Genomic DNA, 22,093 nt, shown 5'->3' with positions numbered 1-22,093 from the left:
ATATATATATATATATATTTATATATATACATAGATCAATATATATATATATATAATATATATAAATATATATATATATATATATATATATATATAATATATATATATACATATATATTGTGTATATAAAAATTAATATATATATAAATATATACATACATATAAATATATATATATGTATATATATAATATATATAGATATATATATATATATATATATATATATATATATATATATATATGTATATAAATATATATATATATATATATATATATATATATATGTATATATATATATATATATATATATATATAATATATTTACCATAAAAATGTCCCCAGTAAAGATATCCCAGAATATGTTACCGTTCTGGTTTCTGCAACAATTTATTGTGTGAGGTTTGTAGCCACATGCCTACCTTTCCTAAATACCGACCAAAAGTTACTATATGAAAAGACCTCTAAAATACCATGATAAGTGCTTCCTATGTCTAATGTGGTATTATACCCGAAAAGTGTTCAGAGACTAACCAACTACAGATGCATAGTACTCTGAAATACAGCCTTAACAAAGCATGCAAAAACTATATAGATACAAGAAAACTTGTTATCTAAATAAACAGATATCTGTCAAGACCGACAATTTCAGGTAATTTAGATTTATCGAGATGTGATATTTAAATATGTAAATTATAACCGTTTAACACCTTATAACGTATCGGTTTTATTACTGTACGAGAAAGGGTTATCCAAAAAGACGTTTATAAAACATCTGAACTCAAAAAAATGTCCCTAGACAACACCAACGTTGACTATTAAGCAACATTTACTCTTGCGTGAGCAGAGGAAAAACAAAGCAGAACGAGAAGTCTTTGGTGATGAAACAAATGGTTTGTTTTGGTTACGAGACAGGACGCAATGCCAGGTGTGCTCTTTACGTCTGCCGAGGCTTAGTTTACTGACGTTTACTCTATTTTACGGCGAGTTTACAGGGCGGTTATTTGTATGTTGTCGACTGACGAATCTTTATTGGTGTGAGCTAGTGACATACAGATTTTAAGTTCTGATACTGGGTCAGTTTAAATGTATTTAAGCGTCCCAATAAACTAATGGTTGGCTATTTCAACCAGATGCAATTATCATTATAACTACTACTACTACTACTACTACTACTACTACTACTAATCTCCCCTATATACTAAAGAGCAATTGTCTGACTATAATATATATATATGTATATATATATATATATATATATATATATATATATATATATATATATATATGTACACACACACACACACACATATATATATATATATATATATATATATATATATATATATATATATTCGGTCATAGTCAGCTCTCCAAGTCTCTCAGGTAGAGGGGAGAGAGTAGAGCAGTCTTATCCTGGTGAGAGGTTCGTATGCGTGCATATCTATCTAAATATTTAGCCATAATTATTGACGGGTCACGTACAATAATTATAATAATTACCTCGTTTTTTACATCTACAACAACTTTAACCGATATGTTTGATAGATAAAATTAGCGTTCGAAACTTAGGTTAGAAGCGACAAAACTCTACGGGAACGTATGACCACGTCTGATTAGTTCGCTATTATTTACTGTATTCGACGTAATCATAAACCTGAAACCATTAAAAACTTTTCAAAACAACGCTTCTCTGACTAGAATGAATAAATTCCAGACATAAACATTATCATATATTCTCCTCAAACCATTTCGTGTTGTTTGACTTTGAATAGTAATCTTTATATAAAAGTCGACATTTAAAATTTCTGTAATGATCCTTACGAAAGGTCACAAATATCTGCTTTGTGTAGATTTTCTCAAATCATCTCTAGGTTCCATACCTACTTTCTTCTTCAGTATTCTCTTTACCACTACATGGAGTTCCTTGACTTGAATTTAGGATAAACCGTCAAATCTCCTAAGCAAAAGAACAGCTGATTATTTTCTTATAAGGAATAAGCTGGAGAAGACAATATAAACTAAACGACACAAGTTTATCACATTGAGAAATAACTGATTCTTCAATCTTACAATTATCATCAGGTTTTTTTCTTGAGTTATATGCCTAAATATAATAAAAACACTACCAAATTCTACAAGGCAAGTCCATTTCCTAATTGTTAATATAACTAGTTGGTTATACCTGTATGAAAGACAACTGATTTCAAGCACAATATTTATGGGCTTAACATTATCAACAATTCTGATGATGAGTGATCTTTTATAGATGCACATGGCTCAATAACATAATTACATCTATATCAACATCTAAAAAGATATTCTTGTTGGTATCGGTAGATGGTGCTACGAAAGTTAGGTTGCCATCTATATTTGTATTCCAAGTCTTCAACTTACCTTTGCTTTATGCCCTTAAAATACTATAAAAGAAAAACAACGTAAGGAAATCAAATCCACCATAATGTTAGAACAGACATAAACAATGCAGGGTAATAAATATTCTTCAGAATATTTAACTCAATTATGTATGGAAAACTTCATGAAAATGGAAATTACAAAAACAAAAACACCTGCTGTATAATACAGATAATTAGGATGCAAAAAACAGTGTTAGCCTGTGAATCAATTGACCAAATATGAATGTTAAATACGAAAATACACAAACAAGGAAAACAACATCCGACGTGGGTATACAAATAAATCGAGGAAATAAACGTTTAATGGTTTAACGGAAAAATTCAATAAACGCTAAATGGTTAAAACGGAGAAACTCAATAAAAATTTATGGTTAAAACGTAGAAACTCAAACATCTAGTGGTTAAAACGAAGAAACTTAATAAACATTTAATGGTTGAAACGGAGCGATTCAATCAACATCGATCAAAAATTAACAACAAAACCTCACTCATTAGTATTTTGTGTGACTTGTGTATCACGCAGGCACATGCAATTCGACGAGTACCTTCCATCGCTAAGTTGGACATCGTAGTGGCCTTTCCGGCTTCATTGGTGGCCTCGCATGTGTAGAGACCCTCGTCTTCCTCAGTCGGGCGAATGATAGTAAGGGTGGAAATTCTGTTTTCGTAGCAAAGGTTTATGTTGTTATTGGGCTGAATTTCGATACTGTTGAAGTACCATTTAATTACGGGAGGAGGATGACCTCTGACCTCGCAGGTAAACACAGATTTTTGGGCGGGTTTGGTGATGATTGGCTCCAAAATCTTGGTGAAGAAAGGTGGGATCTGCTCGATGTCCTTTGGCTTCTGGTACTCACGTTTAAGAGATTTCACTACGGTCTCTGTCTTCTCCGTTACGACCTTTGTCGATTTAGTGGTTATATCTAATTGTTTATACTCCTCCTTCTTCTTCTTGATATCAATAATAATTTTGGGTGGCTTTTGAGGCTCAGGCTGTTGTGGAACCAATTCCAAAGGCTTAGGCTCTTCCTTCTCTGGTTCTTCCTCTTTGGGCTTTTCGGCTTTCTTTTTTGGCTTTTTGGGCTTCTTCTGCTTCTCAGGTTCCATTTCCGGCGACTTTTCTTTCTCAGGAGGTTGATAAGGCTCAAGAGGAATCTTCTCTGGCTCTGGAATTTCTGGCTCATATGGTTTTCTAGGCTTAGGCTCTGGTGGTGGTTTTGGTTCATCAGGCTTGTCCTTTTTGAATGGTTTTAAAGTAATGGGTTCCTTCTCCTCGTCTTTAGGAGGCAGTCGTTTCACCCTCCAAGAAGGTGGCTCAGGTTCCTCCTCTTCCTTTTTCGGCTTCTCCCTGACTTTCTTTGGCTTCTCCTTTTCTTCTTCAGGAACAGGTTCTTTTTCTGGTATCTTTGGAACTTCAGGTTCCGACGGTTTTTCCTTTGGTTTAGGCTCAGGTTTCAAAGGTTTTTCAAGCTCAGGCTTTTCTTTCTCTGGTATCTCAGGCTTATGTTTGGTAAATGGCTCTAACTCTACTGGTTCACGTTCTGGAAGGTCCTTTGGTGGTCTCTTTGGAGTCTTGAGAGGCGTCTTTTCCTTCTCCTCGGGCTCGGGCTTCTTCTTAGGAATAGGCTTCAACTGAGGCTTTTCAGTTTCTTCTTCAGGTTTAGGAAGACGCTTAACGGGCTTTAACTTGAATGGTTCCTCCTCCTCTTCTGGTTTGGGCTTTCCCTTTCCACGTTTGAAACCCTTTCCTTCTTCTGGTTCAGGTTTATCCTTTGGCGTGCGTTGGTATTTGTCCTTTTCGGGCTCCTTTTCATCTTTAGGCACTGGCTCTGGGATATACTTTTCATATTTCTCAAGTTCAACAGGTTCCTTCTCTGGAATTTCTTCTGGAATGTAGGTTTCATACTCAGGCGGAGGTGTCCATTCACGCTTTTCCCTTACTTCCTCAGGTTCCTCTGGGAACTCTACATGATCAAGCTCAACTGTCTCTAGCTTCACTTCCTGTGGAACAAATTCATTTTGTACCGTTTTCTTCAAAGGTATTTTGGGAATGGTGAACTCTTCAAGAACAAGCTTCTCCTTCTTAGGCTTCTTACTTGGTTTAAGTTTCACTTTCTCAAATTCTTCTACCTTGTCCTCAGGTTTATCCTCAGGTTTATCCTCAGGCTTTTCCTCTTCAGGCTCAGGAATGGGTTCTGTTTCTGGCTGAGGAACTTTATCACGCTTCTTTTGTTTCTTTGGTTTATCAAACGGTTCTTTAGGAGTTGGTTCTGGCTCTGGAATCTTTGGCTCATAGGGCCTACCAAGTTTGTCCTTGGGAGGAGGTTCAGGTTCTTTTGGTTTATCCTTTTTAAATGGTTTCAGTGTTATTTCCTCCTTTGGTTCATCCTTGGGTGGAAGCCGCTTTATCCTCCAGGAAGGAGCTTCGGGTTCCTCATCCTTTTCTGGCTTTTTTCTTTCTTTCTTTTCCTTTGGTTCTTTGCCAGGTTCAGGTTCTTTATTTTCCTCAGTGGTTGGTGGTTTAGGAACCTCCTTAGGCTCTTTCTCCTTTTCAGGTTTTTCGTATGGCTCTCTTGGAGTAGGCTCTGGCTCAGGAATTTCTGGTTCATATGGTTTACGAGGTTTACTTTTAGGTTTTGGTTTTGGCTCGTCTGGTTTGTCTTTCTTGAAAGGTTTTAATTTCACATCCTCTTTTTCTTCTTCCTTGGGTGGAACTCGTTTTACTCGCCATGATGGCGTTTCAGGCTCTTCCTCTTTCTTTTCAGGTTTTGGTCTTTGCTTTCTTTCCTTTTCATCTTCTTCTGGGAAAGCCTCTTTCTTTGTTGGTTCAGGAGGTTCAAGTTCTTCTAATGTGGGTTCTTTGGGCTTTGGTTTGGGTTTTACAGGTTTTTCTAATTCAACCTTCTCTCCTTCTGGGAGTTCTGGTTTGGTTCTTTCAAATGGTTTTAGTTCCACAGGTTCTCTCTCAGGAATATCTTTGGGCAAGACCTTTGGTTTTCTTCGAGAAGTATCTTCCTTTTCTTCTGGCTCTGGTTTCTTTTTAGGAATTGGTTTCAACTGAGGCTTTTCTTCTTCCTCCTCTGGAGGCTTAGGTAAACGCTTGACAGGTTTCAATTTAAATGGTTCTTCTGGTACTTCATCTGGTCTAGGTTTTCCCTTCCCACGCTTGAAGATCTTCTTCTCTTCAGGCTCTTCGGTTTCTTTTGGTTTGCGCTCATATTTACCCTTTTCGGGTTCTTTATCCTCTTCCTCTCTTTCAGGTGGCTCATATTTCTCATAGTCCTCCAGCTCCACTGGTTCCTTTTCAGGTATTTCTTTAGGAACATAAGTTTCATATTCGGGAATTGGCGTCCACTCCCGTTTTTCCCTGACCTCCTCTGGTTCTTCTGGTGTCTCTACATGATCCAGTTCTACATTTTCAAGCTTGACTTCTTCTGGTACAAAAACCTTTTGTGTTGTTTTCTTGAGTTGTACTTTTGGAATTGTAAATTCTTCCTTTGGCTCTTTTTCCTTTTGTGGCTTTTTCATTGGTCGTAATTTTGGCTTTTCTGGTTCCTCTGGCTTTTCTTTTCGGGGTTCTGAAATCTTTTCTGGTTCGTCTGGCTTACCCTTTGGCTCCTTTTCTTTTGGCGTCTTTTCATATGGTTCACGTGGTGTGGGTTCAGGTTCTGGTACCTCTGGTTCATAAGGTCTGCCTAGTTTATCCTTAGGAGGTGGCTTTGGCTCAGTTGGTTTATCTTTCTTGAATGGTTTCAGTGTTATATCCTCCTTTGGTTCATCCTTAGGTGGAAGTCGCTTGATCCTCCACGAAGGAGCTTCAGGCTCGTCTTCCTTTTCGGGCTTCTTTCTTTCTTTCTTTCCCCTTGGCTCTTTATCGAGTTCAGGTTCCTTATCTTCATCTTTAGTCGGAGGCTTAGGAACTTCAACAGGAACCTTTTCCTTTTCAGGCTTTTCGTATGGCTCTCTTGGTGTTGGCTCTGGCTCAGGGATTTCTGGCTCATATGGCTTACGTGGTTTAGTTTTAGGTTTAGGCTTTGGCTCCTCTGGTTTATCCTTCTTGAAAGGTTTTAATGTAACATCTTCTTTTTCTTCTTCCTTTGGTGGAAGCCGTTTTATTCGCCAAGAAGGTGCTTCAGGTTCCTCGTCTTTCTTTTCTGGTTTTGTTCTAGGTTTCCGTGACTTTTCATCATCTTCTGGAACAGTTTCTATGTCTTTAGTCTTAGGAATTTCAGGTTCCTTTGATGGAAGATCCTTAGGAGTGGGTGGCGCCCCCCAAGGATTATCTAGATTTACCTTTTCTCTTTCCTGATCCTCAGGCTTAGTCCTCTCAAACGGTTTTAGTTCTACAGGTTCTCTATCAGGGATATCTTTGGATGGTACCTTTGGTTTCCTTCTGGTAATATCCTCTTTTTCCTCGTTTTCTGGTTTCTTTTTAGGAATTGGTTTTAAGTGAGGCTTTTCCTCTTCCTCCTCAGGTGGTTTAGGTAAACGCTTGACAGGTCTCAATCTACTAGGTTCTTCTGCCTCTTCCTCGGGTCTTGGTTTTCCCTTTCCACGCTTGAATGGTTGCTTTTCTTCAGGCTCCTCTTTTTCTTTAGGTTTACGTTCATATTTACCCTTTTCAGGTTCTTTTCCTTCTTGATCTTGTTCTGGTGGGATGTACTTTTCATACTCCTCTAATTCAACAGGCTCTTTGTCAGGTATCTCTTCTGGGATATAAGGTTCATATTCAGGAATTGGTGTCCATTCCCGCTTCTCCCTTTCAGGCTCTGGTTCCTCTGGTTTCTCAACATGGTCAAGGTCTACTTCTTCAAGTTTCACTTCCTCTGGAATAAATTTCTTTTGGACAGTCTTCTTAAGCTCAATTTTAGGAATAGAGAATTCCTCTTTTGATGGAGGTGGTAATTGCTTTCTTTTACTCGGTTTGAGCTGCACTTTTCCAAAATCTTGTTTTTCTTCCTCATCCTTATCAACTGGCTTTCCTTTTTCTTTGGGCTTCTCAACTACTTCATCCTTAGGAATTGTGTCTTTCTTGCCTTTTTCATACGGTTCTAGGGGAGTCCTCTCTGGCTCTGGAATTTCTGGTTCATAAGGTTTACCAGGTTTAAATTTTGGCTCTGGTTTAGGTTTATCAGGCTGATCTTTTTTGAATGGTTTTAGGGTAATTTCCTCTTTTTCCTCTTCCTTAGGAGGGAGTCTCTTAACTCTCCAAGGTGGTACTTCTTCCTCATTTTCCTTTTCTGGTTTTGTTCTGTCCTTTTTGTGTTTCTTATCTTTTTGTTCTATGGGCTCATCTTCTTTGACAGGCTTTGGCAAGAGATGGTCTTCAGTTGAGGTATCTTTTGTTCCAGGGGTTATTTTGGAAGGTTTTTCCAAGTCAACAGGCTCTCTAGCAGGAAGATCAATGTTTGTCCTGTCAAATGGCTCAAGCTCAACAGGTTCTCTATCTGGAATGTCTTCATTTGGCTTTTTCATTTTTCCTAGAGGAGTCTTTTTCTTCTCGTCAGTTTCTACCTTCTTCCTAGGAATTGGTTTCAAGCTTGGTACCTCAGGTTCCTTTTCTTCAGGTTTGGGCAATCTTCTAATTGGTTTCCGTTTTACCTCTTCTTCTTCTTCTGTAGATCTAGGCTTGCCTTTACCAAGTTTGAGCAATCTTTCTTCCTCTGATTCTGGTTTATCCTTTGGTGTTCGTTGATATCTATCTTTATCAGTCTCTGGTTCATCTTTCATATCTTCCTTAGGTTTATATTTTTCATACACTTCACGGTCAACCGGTTCTCCTTCTGGTACTTCTCCTGGTTCATAACGATCAGTATCAGGGAGAGGACTCCACTCTCTCTTTTCTTTGGTAGGTTTGGGCTTCTTCTGTTTTTCTACATGATCTAGGTCGACATTCTCTAATGTTACCTTCTCTGGCACAAATTTCCTGGGAACAGTTTTCTTTAATTCTACCTTTGGTATGGAATACTCCTCCTTTGGAGGGAGTTCTTTCTTTGGTTTTTTAACTGATTTCAGCTGTGCTTTCTCAGGCTTACCATCTGATTCTTTCGGCCAATTATCTTGAAGAACATCTCTGTCAGATAAGGTTTCCTCATCTTGTTTATCAGGCTTAGGAAACTCTCTGTCTGATTTCTCAAAAGGTTTCATATCATTGTCATCTTTTTGAGGTAGTTCAGGTTCATAGGGTTGACCTAACTTGGTCTTTGGAGGAACTTTGGGTTCATTGGTTGGTTCCTTTTTAAATGGTTTCAGTTCTACAGTTTCTTTTTCTTCTTCTTTAGGCTTAACTCTCTTAACTCTCCATGATGGAACTTCTGTATCTTCTTGTTTATCTGGTTTTATTTTATCTTTCCTTGGTTTTACTTCCTCTGTAGGAAGTACTGGTATATCTTCTGCTGGTTTATGCTTATCTTTTCCTGGCTCAGCCTTATCCCTTTTCCTTTCTCCAGGCTTGAAGCTATCCGATTTTTCAAGTTCAGTTGGCTCTACGTCTGGTATTTCCTCTGGTGTATATTTATCAAATTCAGCCATGAGACTCCATTCTCTCTTTTCTCTCTCTGGCTTGGGTTTCTTTGGCTTATCTACATGAGCAAGGTCAACAGATTCCAGTTTCTCTTTTTCAGGTACAAACTTCTTAGGTACGGTCTTTTTCAGTTCAACCTTAGGAATAGAAAATTCTTCCTTAGCAGACTTTTCTATTGGAGTCTTTCTACCTGGTTTAAGTTGGGCTTTTGCAAAAGGTGGGCCTCTTTCTTGACCTGGCTCCTCTCTTTCACTTATAATTTCATCCGTTGATCTATCATAATCAGGTCTTTCCTGAGGCTCAAGAGGCGTCACTTCTGAATCAAAAGGTTTAGATTCAAATGGTTGTCTACCTCTCTCAAGTGAAGAGGACTTAGCCTCTTGAGGCTTTTCCTTTTTGAACGGCTTTAGCTTTACTTCTTCAGTTTCCTCTTCTTTTGGAGTAATTTTCTTGACTCTCCATGGAGGAAGACTTTGTTCATCTTCAGTTTTGTCTGGTTTCCACCTGTCCTTGCTTGGTATTCTTTTTTCTCTTTGATCCTTTTCCTCTCTTTCCTTGGGTTCAGGAATTACATCTGTCTTTTGTTCTTCATCTCTAATCAATTTTCCTTTAACCGAAATTGGCCTACCCCACCTATCATATTTTACTGGCTCTCCATTAACTACTTCGTCTTGAGAGTAACTTTCCCTACTACGACTAGAGCTTCTACCACGCAGGACTTTGTTTTCCTCTTGCTTCTTTTGCTGTTCAACGTGATTAAGTTCAACATCTTCCAACTTGGTATCATCTGTTGACAACTGAGTCTTTTGAGTTTTACGCAGCTGGACTTTCGGCAATACAAATTTCTCAGACTCCAGCCTGCCTTTCTGAGGTCGTTTAACCCCAAAGGGTTTCTGAGTGTCTCCTGTATCTGTCTCATCATCTTTCTCAGTTAATGTATATGGTATCCTTGGAGTTCCTTCAGAAGTTAATTCTTCAGGACTGTCCTTAGTAAAGGGCTTAAGAGTTACACTTTCTTTTTCTTCGTCTTTTGGCTGAACTCGTTTAACCCTCCAGGAAGGTACATCCTCTCCTGGCTGTTCTACTTGCTCCTTGCGCCTTACTTTTCTTCTTCCAGTAGTTACTTTCTCTAAGTCATCCTTAGGGACAGTTCTTCCTGAATGCTTTCTGTGGTATCTTTCCTTGAGTAATTTGACCTTGCCTCTTTTTCCTGGCTCTTGATTTGGTGTTTCCTCTTCTCCAAAGTCACCATACTCCCCATCAGTAAGCTCATCATATGATTCATAATAATCAGACTCAAAGCTCTGATCATTTCCTTCTCTCCCAGATTCTACGCTTCCTCGTTTCTCCACACGAGCAAGCTTAACTTGTTCAAGCTTCTTCTGTTCTGGGACGTATTTGTTAGGTTGTGATTTCTTCAGTTCCACTTTGGGTATTTCATATTTCTCACTTCCCTTTTGATCACCTTTTCTTTCAGATCTCTTGAGCCTACGAGCAGCGTGAGAGAAGTCCTCCTTCTTTCTCTCAACCAGCCAAGGAGCAGCTTCCTTCTTTCTCCTATTTAATTCCTCTTCTGTCATGCGCCTAGCAGGACTTTTTGAGTACCACCGAACAGGGCTTGGTGAAACCCAACGATGTTTCCTCGACTCCCTTTCTGTTGTTCTCCTTGTTAGCCTTGCATGATCTTCCTCTTCAACGTAAGTACCTGAAATAAGTCAGCCCAATATGTCAGAAAAAAGTAAAAGAAAGAAAAGATAGTATACTATGATATAAAAAAGAATGAATGAGTTGTGCATCTGATTAAGACACACTTTGAGAGATGGTGCATCACCTTGAACTCTAAATTGTTTTTGGCTGAGGACGAAGGAGTAAGAGCACATTTTTAGCTTTAGGGGAAAGTGATAAAAAAAAGGAAACCACTACTAAGTATCACCATCTGTGAGTCAGAGTAACGCAATTGCAAAATGATTCATTTTAGAATTGGGCGGTGCATCTGAAATAGGCGGAGTCAAACGTGACTACGTCATTCCTAATATATTATAATTCCGTGCGAGTCGTTCCTTGACACCTGGTTAGAGCCAATAGCTGCGTCGGATATCAAGTACTGAGAGTTTATTGGACAAATGCTGACGCTGGGATGGTGACGTGGGCGGGCGAGTCGGCGACCCTCCCACAGCGACTACAAGAACTCCTACAATGGTTGGAGTAGCTCAGTTCTTCTCGAGATGTGAAAGTGTACGGTGTTCCCGAGAATTTCTTTTAGTGTTAGTGAATGAAAATCTGGTTGCATTGGCTCTACCCGGGGAATGTGACATTTACCAACTAATTCTCAACGGTTGAAGAAGTTTATATGAGCTACAGGAACAATTTTATGAGGACACAAGTTGTACAAAAATCCATGAATTGAATTTGAAAATCCTTCATAATTACGATTTATGGCCATTATTGAAAAAATGCATTTATATGCATAGTGTCTCTGTTCCATAAATATAGTGATTTTAGAAAATCTTTGAAAATAAAAGTGAAGATTCCAAGATATATGAAGTGATTCGAGTGAATATGAAAATATAGCAGAAATATATAAAAATTGGAAGAGAACAGATGAACGAGATTATAAAGAAAGGGCAGCTTTAAAAATCAAGTCTTAATAGAAACCGAAAATCTGACTCGATTCGGAATAAGACAAGTCCCTAGGCAGGGCCGTCTTAGGGAAGAGATATCTTTAAAAGTGACTCTGTTTTCCTTTATGGATCGACGAATGTTTATTTAGAGGGTTCGGCAACACTTGGAAGAGGCGACTGGTACTGTTGGCCTAGGTGACACAAGACTATAATTAAAATCAGACGATCGTGAAGAGGAAATAAAGCTAATTCCTAGGTTCCTTTTATGCCCACCGAAGAGAGCATTCCGTTTTTCCTAGAGATCAAACATCGCTCCGTTTACAACAGTGAAGCCATGTGGCCTTTTAAAATGGAAGCAGAAAAAGAGCAAATGAAGAAATCGACGTTGTGTTTAAACACGTTTAATTCGACGGAAAAATCGACTATGTGTTCGAATTCATTTAATTCGACAGTAGAAAACAAAAACGCGCCAAGCGTTCTATTTCTGTACTTGACAGTCTGTCATCCCATTAGAATCCATTGGCATCATCGGTGCATTTACGAAAACAAACACACGTTCAAGAAGGCAGATGATGTAAGTTAAGTGGACATCCTTTAAAAGATATGAGTCACATAAATATTATTGGAGTAGAGAGAGAGAGAGAGAGAGAGAGAGAGAGAGAGAGAGAGAGAGAGAGAGAGAGAGAGAGAATGATTCACGAACTTTCTTTGAACACAGTGACTAACACCAGAGGTACATTCCTTCCAATCTCTAAACCACCCATTTAACACCCACCCCCTCCCTCGCAACAAGCTGTTAAAGGCTCCCCGGGGGTAGAATTAGTCACAAGACACTATTGCCTCTTTTGGCTTTCTCTCGCCCTCTCTCTCTCCCTCAGGCGTCGCTTTAGACGGCCTCGCGTGGCCTCATAAGGAGCTGGCAGCTGGCGTAGTCAAAAGGGAGACCATATCCCCTCGGTGGTTTGTCTAAGAACCCTGCCAAGAGGGGATCACGACCCCCTTTCCTCCTATCTACTCCTAATTTTAATTTTTCTCTATTACTGTTCCCTCACAACTCATAAGTGTTGTTATAATTTAGTTCTCTTAATATTGTGCAACATCAATTGATAAATTCGTGAATTCGCTTGTGGTCTCTTTGGGGAAAACAGTGTCAAGGACTCTTCTTAAATGGAAGTGTCACGAACAGTGACCCAAATATTCGCAGTTTATAGTAGCTGACATTTGGCTCTCTCTGCTCTGCAAATTTTGTGCAGCTTATTTTCTTCATTTCGCTATGCAGGTGTCTTGAATATTCTAGATTATAACCTATTTGAATTATTTCATATGTATTTTATATAGAATGCTGTAGTGATGTGAAAACTGTACATATATCAAATCGTAGTGATTTAGTCTTCATCAGTGCATGTCATATCTTCCTCCATATATATATATATATATATATATATACATATATATATATATATATATATATATATATATATATATGTATATATTTATGTATGTATATATGTATATATATATATATATATATATATATGTGTGTGTGTGTGCATACATATATACTGTGTATATATATATATATATATATATATATATATATATGGATGTATACACTAATATCTTATCCTAATCTCTCTCCTTCTCCTTGCAGGTGGCGTTGGTCATAAAATAGCAGAGAGAGAGAGAGAAGGGCACAGCTGGCAATGTTTACGAAAATAATTATACGAAAATTGTATGCAGCGCAGTCTCCAGGAGAGCTATGAACGTGCTTCAGTTACCACTCTTACAAGATGAAACTGAATCGTCGACCCTTTAGTTGTTTTGATATTTCTCACTGACAAATCCTCACACAACGTTCTACGAGGATGTCCAATTCCGACGAGGCTCACAAGGTTGGATTCTTATCATTATAATTTTTATCGTGGAAATCATTATATAGAATACATTGATATCAGAAGCAGATTCAGTGCCTGAATTCAAATGTAATTGTCTTTCTATTCAACTTAAGTTGCATCTTTTTATTAATTAATAATTGCTCGATTAACTTTTAAAAGCCAATATACTAGGCATCTTAATTCTGTAATATATATGCTGCATTCAAAACATAATTTTCTAATACACGTTGTAAATCATATACTACAATGTGTCTATACATATATGTATATGTATTTTATCATAATTCTAATAGCATTTTCTTTTCTTTATCGTCCCCAAAGTGGACGGATCCAGGTCAATTGGATTTGACGGCTGGTGGGGGCCATGTGGTTGTGATAGCTCATTTAAGTGCTACACAGCACTCAAGCAGTCTATACCACATGCCCAAGGACTACAGGATACGTTCATCCTGTCTTTCAGAGCATCCCTTGTCCTTAGCCTTCGCAGAATCCGGGTCATGTCAGATACGTATTCATGTCAAGATATATATTCATGGAGTGTCACGTCTTCGAGGAGTCTCCTTCACCCATCTGAATTTCGTCGAGGTCATGAAGTATCTTTTGATCTCAATGTGTGTTTCATAGCTTTCTTTTATACGGCTAAGGTGGTTTTTAGATGTCTTTTTTTATCAACAGGTTCTTAGATTGGCAAGCTTTAATGAGCTAGACGCAGAGTACCGTGACTAATGTATATATATGTGATAAAAAAAACAATTTGTTAGAGAATGCCAAAAAAGCATTTTGGCTTTTACCTATTGGGTGTTGTTCAGCGCAGGTGAGTAAGACCTTTGTTTTTCTTTACGCTCTAAGAATTCAATAAAAACTAGAGAAACTACATCAGCGTTTTCTTTGAAGCTCCATTCTTACGTAAGACACAGTATACAAAGACTACATCACAGCCAAGGATAATAATGACTAGACCCATTCAAATCTTGGCACCGGGTCACATGTATTTAGTCATGTAAATAGATTTTTCAGGTGGTGATGTACACGTTGACCAAGAACAAAGATTTAAGATTCTCGTGCTTAGCATACTGGGCGTAAGTTCTGATCATAATGAATCACTCTATGAAAACCAGTCAATTTGCCAAGTTGGATCTACTTCCAGGTTAAAATTGTATTTTATTTAGTGATTCAATGAAAGTCCGTCATGACACCGTGACTCACTTGTCATTTCCCAAACTATGTAGCGGATAGGTCAAGAAGATCAAAGAAATATAACGGGAGGAAACACATGGCTGCACCCTCCACTAAGAGCTTGTCAAGATAATGAAGTCAAAAAGGAAAAAAATAGGTGGGAAATGTCACATGATGACAGAATGCTGTCAGACTGCTTTAACCATTTCAGGTCGGTTTCTGCATGTTGATTTTGGACGCAAAAGGAGACAGAAACCTTGTTGCCTATGGCATTCAACCTATGAGTCTGGCCTCGACCATTTGTGTACGTGATACATATATCCATCAACCTTTCCTGCCAGCTAAAAAAAATCCAAAATATGAAAGAAGAGGGCAACAAGTCGAGTGATTCAAGCCTGCACATTTGGGATGGAGACCTCCACACATGTCACTGAAATAGCCCTAAATATCTCCCACCTCGTGGGAGGTTGGGGGGTGTCGAGGGAAAGGATGATGATTATGAAGGCCTGCGTCGCATAATTAGCGCCAGATCTCTCCAACTGAGGTAAAAGAAAATATTACTCTGAATACCTGCGATGTCTTTCACTGCAAAGGCATGAGTTTCATTTAAGGCCTTTTCATTTTTTTTCGTTTTCTTTAACTGTGAGCTCATGGTTTGGGTGAGGGAGGGCTTATGAGAAACTGCTTTGATTCAACAGTAATTATTTGGTTACTTGATAAAATTGCAGTGTTTTTTAGATTGTATTCACCAGTAACTTATTCACGTTATTCACTTCCAATTAATTTCATGGCGCATAGTACATTTTTCCTTCCAGCTGACAGTTCCTTCAAATTGAATAAATTATTTTCTTCACATTACATAAATCAATGAAGAATAAAAAAAATCTTTAACGAGCTATGTAAGTGCATATACGTCATCATTGTTTACGACAAGATCCCCCTCAAAACTTCGCCATGTTTACTCTAGCAGATAAATATTTTGAGTTACGTATTCCCAATAATAAACATTTTAGCAGAGCATCTGGCAGAAAAATGACAAGATAGATTCGCCAAGCTTGCTCTTCCTTTCCCAGCCATAACAAATATCGTAGGGAAGGTCATAGTTACCAATCCTTTACGGTATATATGAAGTTTGAATTTAAAGTAAGTAAAATATGCGACGCATGATGAAATTGCAAAGAGCAATAAAGAAAAAAAAAGGCTCCAAAGTCACAACAATAACAAATAAAATCGACAGAGTCACGGGATTCTACTTCGTTCGAGCTGTAACATTCTCGATGCTTGGCGAGAGGAAGCATATGATTCGCAAAATAAAAGAAAAATCTCTTTGGTTCCAACGATCTGAATGTGACCTTGATGAACACCTTCCAACGTGCAAATTCTTATCTTTTATATGACTTCTTTTTCTCTGACTCTCCTGGCACTATTTACTTCAGCCTCCCGGTATACATATGCGGACTGCCAAACGCTTCAGACCGCCTCCCCACCCAATTCCCACACCATCCTACAACGAAAGCTCCCCGCAATTCCCCCCTTCCCCACACCTACAAAAAACCTCTCTCCACCAAGCCCTGAATCACCCAAGAGTTAAAGTTATAAAAATAATATATAAAAATGAGAGATACACCACTAGCTGTTACGGCACTGGGAATGGGAACATCAAGGCTTGAGAGGACACGATGCGTCTCATTAATGTAACGGGATCATTATGCCACATGTGCCACAAGAGATAAAGAGGGAAGAAATGAAGTCGTTAGCACTGTAATGATGTTACGTATAAGCTCATGGGAAGTAAACAACTGTAAACCTGCTGACAGTAAGCTGTATTTTTTACTATATTTCTTTTAAGGGGACCGGCAGGCTATGAACGCGTCATACAAATATGAAGTTTTAAAACTAGAAAAAAAGTATGAAATAAAAAATATTACTAGAATCACGACTGCAAATGTTTCTTTTAAAAAACAATTAGATGGCATTAAAAATTATAGATTTTTTTCGTTTTCTAATACTATAAAGGATACCATTCATCTGCGAGACAGAACCTATATATAGGATATAAAAAACTTCCATCCTAAGTGAAAATATTAACGAAAAACAAATTATCTCAAGATTATAAAACTTACGTTACCGAAATAGACAAAAGCGACTATACATATAGTAGAAATTTTCCTTGTTTTTCTTACCATGAACCCAGTCCCCTTAAGAACCATAAAAACTGGGCCAAACATAACGGTTTGTTTTTCAAAATGCTTGGTTACTGGCAAGAAGTGAGCTTATTACTTTTACGTCTACTATGATAAATATTCTGGCTGTAAAACATATCTATTGAAGCCAAAAGGAAATTTTTTTTATAAGTTTGAAAAATTAAAATGAAATCAAACAAAACGTATATATGATCGTGAATATGAAATACATAAGAGAATATGAACTGTCTCGCACATACAGTATGTCATAATCTTCAATGAATGAGCGCAAAACAATAAACTCAAGGGTAAAACTAAGCCAAAAGAAACATCAACAGTTACGCAAACTATAATACGTAAACGTGAGCTAACATAAGCTTTAAACACCCTCCTGCAACGAGGTACCACCAGGGTGGGTCTCTCTCTCTCTTCTATTATTGTAGGAACTTTAAATAAAGGTTCCTGTGGTACCCTTAAGCTTTCCCCTCTACCTGCCATATACACGACCATGTCCCCCTACTACCCGGGGGACTGAAGTGGCGCCATTTGGGTCCCTCCCCCCCTAACAAACAACCCCCTATCCACAACCTCTGTCAAGCTACCACCCCATTACTCTTATGTGTACCTTCCAACCTCAAACCCTCACCTCCATTATTATCTGATTCGGGAACAGATCTAAGTTGTTTTTCTCTCTCCTCTTTTCCTTTTCTATGGTATATTGTATTATGTTATTAGTACGTAATGGAACATCTCTTCTTTGTACAACTAAAATTTCTCTTTAGGTCTGTACAACTTCCTTTAGCACTTAGCATGTATCTTTTGAAGCGTTTAGTAAAGGGAAGAAAAAGCGAGAGTATAAAAAAAACGCACATCTGTTCGCCAAACCTTTTAGCCTTTATCTTGTTCTCATCGAGTTCCAATGGCAGTTGACACATCGATGGCATCTCCTTCTTGAGGAGGCTCTTCTTTAAGCAGAGGAGGTTGTATATATATTCTACCCTTTGCCTACTTCGTGATAACCCAGAAAGACATTTGTCACTGCTGTATTCCCCCTGCGCTTCGGAAATTTATTGCTTTAAGCAAAACGACTTTTTTCCAACCCAGTATATCATCGTAACTCTGCTGTATATCATTGCCCATTGCCTTCCCTTTCCCTTCGAAGCTTCATTAACAGCTCCTCGTTACTCATAGCGTTCTTGTAACCCTTCTATTTTAATTAATTTGAGCAGGAATATAAGGAACAGTACTGATAAACGCTGATAAGAATTTGAACTGGAATGAGGTGTCCATCTTTGTTCGTGTTTATGAATTCGAATTATATTTATATTACTTTTAATTATTGATTTCATGTAAATATATTATGATGTATATACAGTATATTATTATAAATAATAAAAATTGTAAATTTATATTCCATAATAAAAGAAAAATATACTGATTTCTAATATCACTTCGCACTGTTTCGCTTCGTGTTCACATTCGATTTCGTAACTTTGTAAAAATGAAAGACTAAAATCAATAGATTGTAAGATACCCTTCATAACGGAGTATTACACCCTCCCCCACTTTCTGCAGTGGTGGTAAACATCGCAGACAAACACAGCCGCCCCACTTGCTCTGAGCTAAATTTATTTGGTCCTTAGTTCTTACTCCTTCCCTCTCCCGGTATCAAGCCGCAAAATTCCGCCTTTACGTCGGTACTCCAGAGAAGTCAGTTTCCTTTACGACAATTTTGAAATAACTCCTGTAGTATTTCGGACTTTATTGCGCAAAGTTTTAGAGGTTATTTACTCTTCTCGCTCAGAACGTTATACAATATTTTCTTATACGGTAATGAGTCGATTCATCTTACTGTTTACGTAGGCTAGAATAAACAGTACATAAAAGAATTTACTAAACTATTGACTGTAAATGAACAAACAAATTATTGGATGAAATTCTCCTCTCGAAAAATATACATTTGAAAGAATATTACTGCTAAACCAATAACGTCATATCTTTCCTTGGTTATGCATATGTATAAGTACTTTTTGCCAGCTGTGTTGCTTATGTTGTCGAGTGCAAAACGTGTCAGTGTAAGAATAAGAGGTAAACTTAAACTGTTTTTGTACTTCCTTCTTCTTATGCCATTTTTTTCCTTGGGATATGCAGCTCACACCAATTTCAATTGCCTACAATACGATTGGAATATGTGCCAGTTTTAGTCTCTACCGAAAAATTCCCTCCTACATATATGATAAACATTTCTTTCACTTTATTTGCTCTCTTTCTGCAACCATAAACATTGTATCACGACCTTCACACCATTCTCTTTTTCTTACTCCAAACCGTTAGTTAAGAAACCAAGAACCATTACTGGTTATTTATCACTACTAAAGAGAATCACTACTGTATTATGTTACCTTTACCATTAGTACCATCACCTCTTTCCGAAGGTCCTCTAAAAAGGGTCCCTTCTACTTTCCTCAAGAGATTTCCTCTTTCATTTCCTCTTCCAAAGAACATTTTACTATTAAACACCATCACCAAAGAATGAAATGATAATTCATGAAAGACAAATACCAGGAAAGAAATTTGAGACACATGAAATGAATCAGAGAGGCTGAGTTCCAATATATATTTTTCTTTTAAATTTAAAATATGATCTGAACTGACTCAAAATATGACCTGAATGAACCAATTCAGTTGCCTCAGATTGATTTCCAGACAGTAGAATAAAAGGTAAAATTGTAGAGTGGCTCTTTAAAATCGATGATAATTTTATTTAGGTGTTCCTAGATTTTTTGTACATTATATAATAAGTTTAGCCAAGACGAGTTTTAAGAAAAAATACAATACAGACAAGAATATGGCAGGGCGAAACATGCATCCCTTTTTCATCTCTATGCTACTATACAACAAAGATGAAATTCCCATTACCTCCAGGAGAAATAAGATGGAGTAAATAAAGTCAAATTACTCTAGAGATAAAATTCTTCGCTGGACTTTTATTTCTTTGCTTTGGACATTTGGGTGTTGAGATAAAACGTCAAAAAAGAAACATGGAAAGGCCTTCCTTACTTCTAAAATAAGATACAATAAGGAGCACTTAATCATAAAAGCATACAAAAATAAGTCATGATCATCAAAGCGGCCTATTGGCTAGAAAGTGTTATGAAAAGTCCAAGGAAACAGTCCAGAGAAGCATATAATGGCTACCAATAATCATAAAACTTGGTAAATAAAAGTACAACAGAATCTCTAAGAAACAAAAGCACCAACCGGTTACAACGAAACATGTCAACTGGTTCATGATAATTTACCGTTCTTAATCTCTTAAATAAAAGCAAGCTTTATGTCAAATGCCTTTTAATTGAAAGGCTGTGTTGATTGCTATACACTTCAGTGTCCTCTACAATTCAGAACTGAATCATCTTTCACTTTTCGAATTTGGTTGTTGAAAATGAAGAGAAAATGTCATGGATCACTTTCGGCAAAAGATGGAACATAACATTTAGCAGCAGCAGCAATGAATTGCTATGAATACCATTCATTTTCTTTCATTTTCCACCAAAATAAGGCAAAGTGTGGGATTCTCTGTATTTCAACACAAATTCGTTATTCTTTTTTTCGTTTACATCTTAAAGCATTATCATCAGAACATAAAGCTACTCAAAATAAAGTAATAGTAAAGTATAATGATGGGCATTTCTCGCCCATTTTCTTTTTCTCTCTCCTTAATTTCTTTTGGGGGAACCCAAGGGATGCTAGCAAAAATTCGTTTTTTCCCTTCTCTGGAACTGGTGTTTGGGGAAAGAGGGTGGGCACATTGCTGCGCAGTGTGAGGGGAAATGAACACTGCGCAGCGCTGTGTATGACGTCACAAACTGCGGTGTGGAGGGGAGAAGCAACTCCCTAGAACACCTGCAGCTTTGATGACCGAGAAAATATATGTAATGTACATATTTCGAGCACATTCGCTTCAGAGGAAGACCTTCGGTATTTCAAAATGTTTTCAAAGTTAAGAGAACTTGGTGAAATCAGCCCAATTCAGAATTAAAGTTAGTCAAGAACTGACTTCTTTGATATGACTAGTCAACCAAACCAGTGGTTTGTCGTTTTATGATTTCCATCACATTCTTATTTAAAATCATTTTTTGATCTTCCGCTCAAGAGAATGAAAAAAAAAACCTATGTACACCGTCGTTCCCCGTACACTCTATACCAAAGAAAGGCAGAATACTTTGGGGGTGGGGGTATCCGTTTACACATGTCGCTTAAAAAGGGGGAGCTTTTTTTGTAGGGGGATATACACTGTCTTATTCATCCTTACTTTTGACAGTTAGCATGGCGGATGTCTCAGCTTGACCAGCAGTGTTTGTGGCCCGGCAAGTGAAGGTTCCGGTGTCCTCGGGATAAGTGACTTTGATGTCCAAGACCGCCGTGTTGCCTTCTATGAACATCTGCAAAGAAAAAGAGAGTGGGGTTATTATTGAAAGAATTAAAGGGGGGTAATATCAGAATCTGGAAAAAACGGCATTTCTTAAACTAAGTCATTTCCTTGTCCCTAAATCAAGAAATATCCCCTAAAATTAAAACTGATGAAAGAGAAAAGATCAGATATTTCCTTGTCCCTAAATCAAGATATTTCGCCTGATATTGAAGCTGTTGAAAGAGAAAAGATCAGACATGCTGATCTCAAAGTCAAATATCTTACTCTCCTAAATTGAATATCTTTCGTCAAAAACCTTTCTTTAATAATCAATACCGCTTAAAACGTTGTAGTAATTTTGCCTATTCGTCCCTGGATATCTATTCCGAAATAACACCCTGCATAGTTTGAGAAAAGATAAAAACAAAGATAAAGAGGATAAAATCGCAGACCTTGAAGTCAACAAAGAGATAGCCGCAGTGTACCAGGAAGTCCAACAATAAGAAATCAGCCACAAATAAAAATAATCTTGAAATGAAGTGCAATTCTGACCTTGATAATTCTGATGCCAACTTTTACCAGGTAATTTGGTAAAGATCTCCTAACATATAAATCTTTCGTGTAAAAAGGATAACTATTGTAAATGAATAAGAGTTTTAAAAAGTAAAAAAAAAAAATATATATTGGCCCTTTCCTTGGAGTCACTATCACAGAGTCACATGCAGCCAATTGTATTGTAACAAATCGTCTCAGGTTTTACATTTGGATAATGAAAACTAAAATTTACTTGTTTAAATAGAATTAGTGTTCTTTATTTAAATTCATTTGCTTCTTTGTTCAATCGTGCAATTATCTCTTTACTTATCTATA

The 22,093-nt window shown here is 37.5% G+C and overlaps 1 protein-coding gene and 1 long non-coding RNA gene across 23 annotated transcripts in view; one reads left to right on the top strand and one right to left on the bottom strand.

Annotated features, from left to right (window-relative positions):
- Nucleotides 1-22,093, bottom strand: part of LOC137627783 (titin-like) — a 218,029-nt gene that overhangs the window by 97,555 nt on the left and 98,381 nt on the right. For 21 of the 22 annotated variants that reach the window (XM_068359103.1, XM_068359107.1, XM_068359108.1 and 18 more), the window contains 2 exons: nt 21,125-21,254; nt 2,960-10,642 (listed from right to left, as the gene is read on the bottom strand). In XM_068359103.1, coding sequence (XP_068215204.1) covers nt 2,960-10,642; nt 21,125-21,254 — 7,813 coding nt within the window. The remainder of the gene's footprint in view (nt 1-2,959; nt 10,643-21,124; nt 21,255-22,093) is intronic. The other variant, XM_068359125.1, reaches the window with a different exon arrangement.
- On the top strand, nt 11,155-14,334 carry LOC137627792 (uncharacterized). The gene is made up of 3 exons (XR_011041221.1): nt 11,155-12,132; nt 13,210-13,450; nt 13,775-14,334. It is a non-coding gene; the product is annotated as an uncharacterized lncRNA (long non-coding RNA).

The sequence above is a fragment of the Palaemon carinicauda genome, chromosome 35 (genome assembly GCF_036898095.1).
Source record: "Palaemon carinicauda isolate YSFRI2023 chromosome 35, ASM3689809v2, whole genome shotgun sequence".
Taxonomy (NCBI): Eukaryota; Metazoa; Arthropoda; class Malacostraca; order Decapoda; family Palaemonidae; genus Palaemon; species Palaemon carinicauda.
This window is presented reverse-complemented; position numbering and strand designations above follow the sequence as displayed.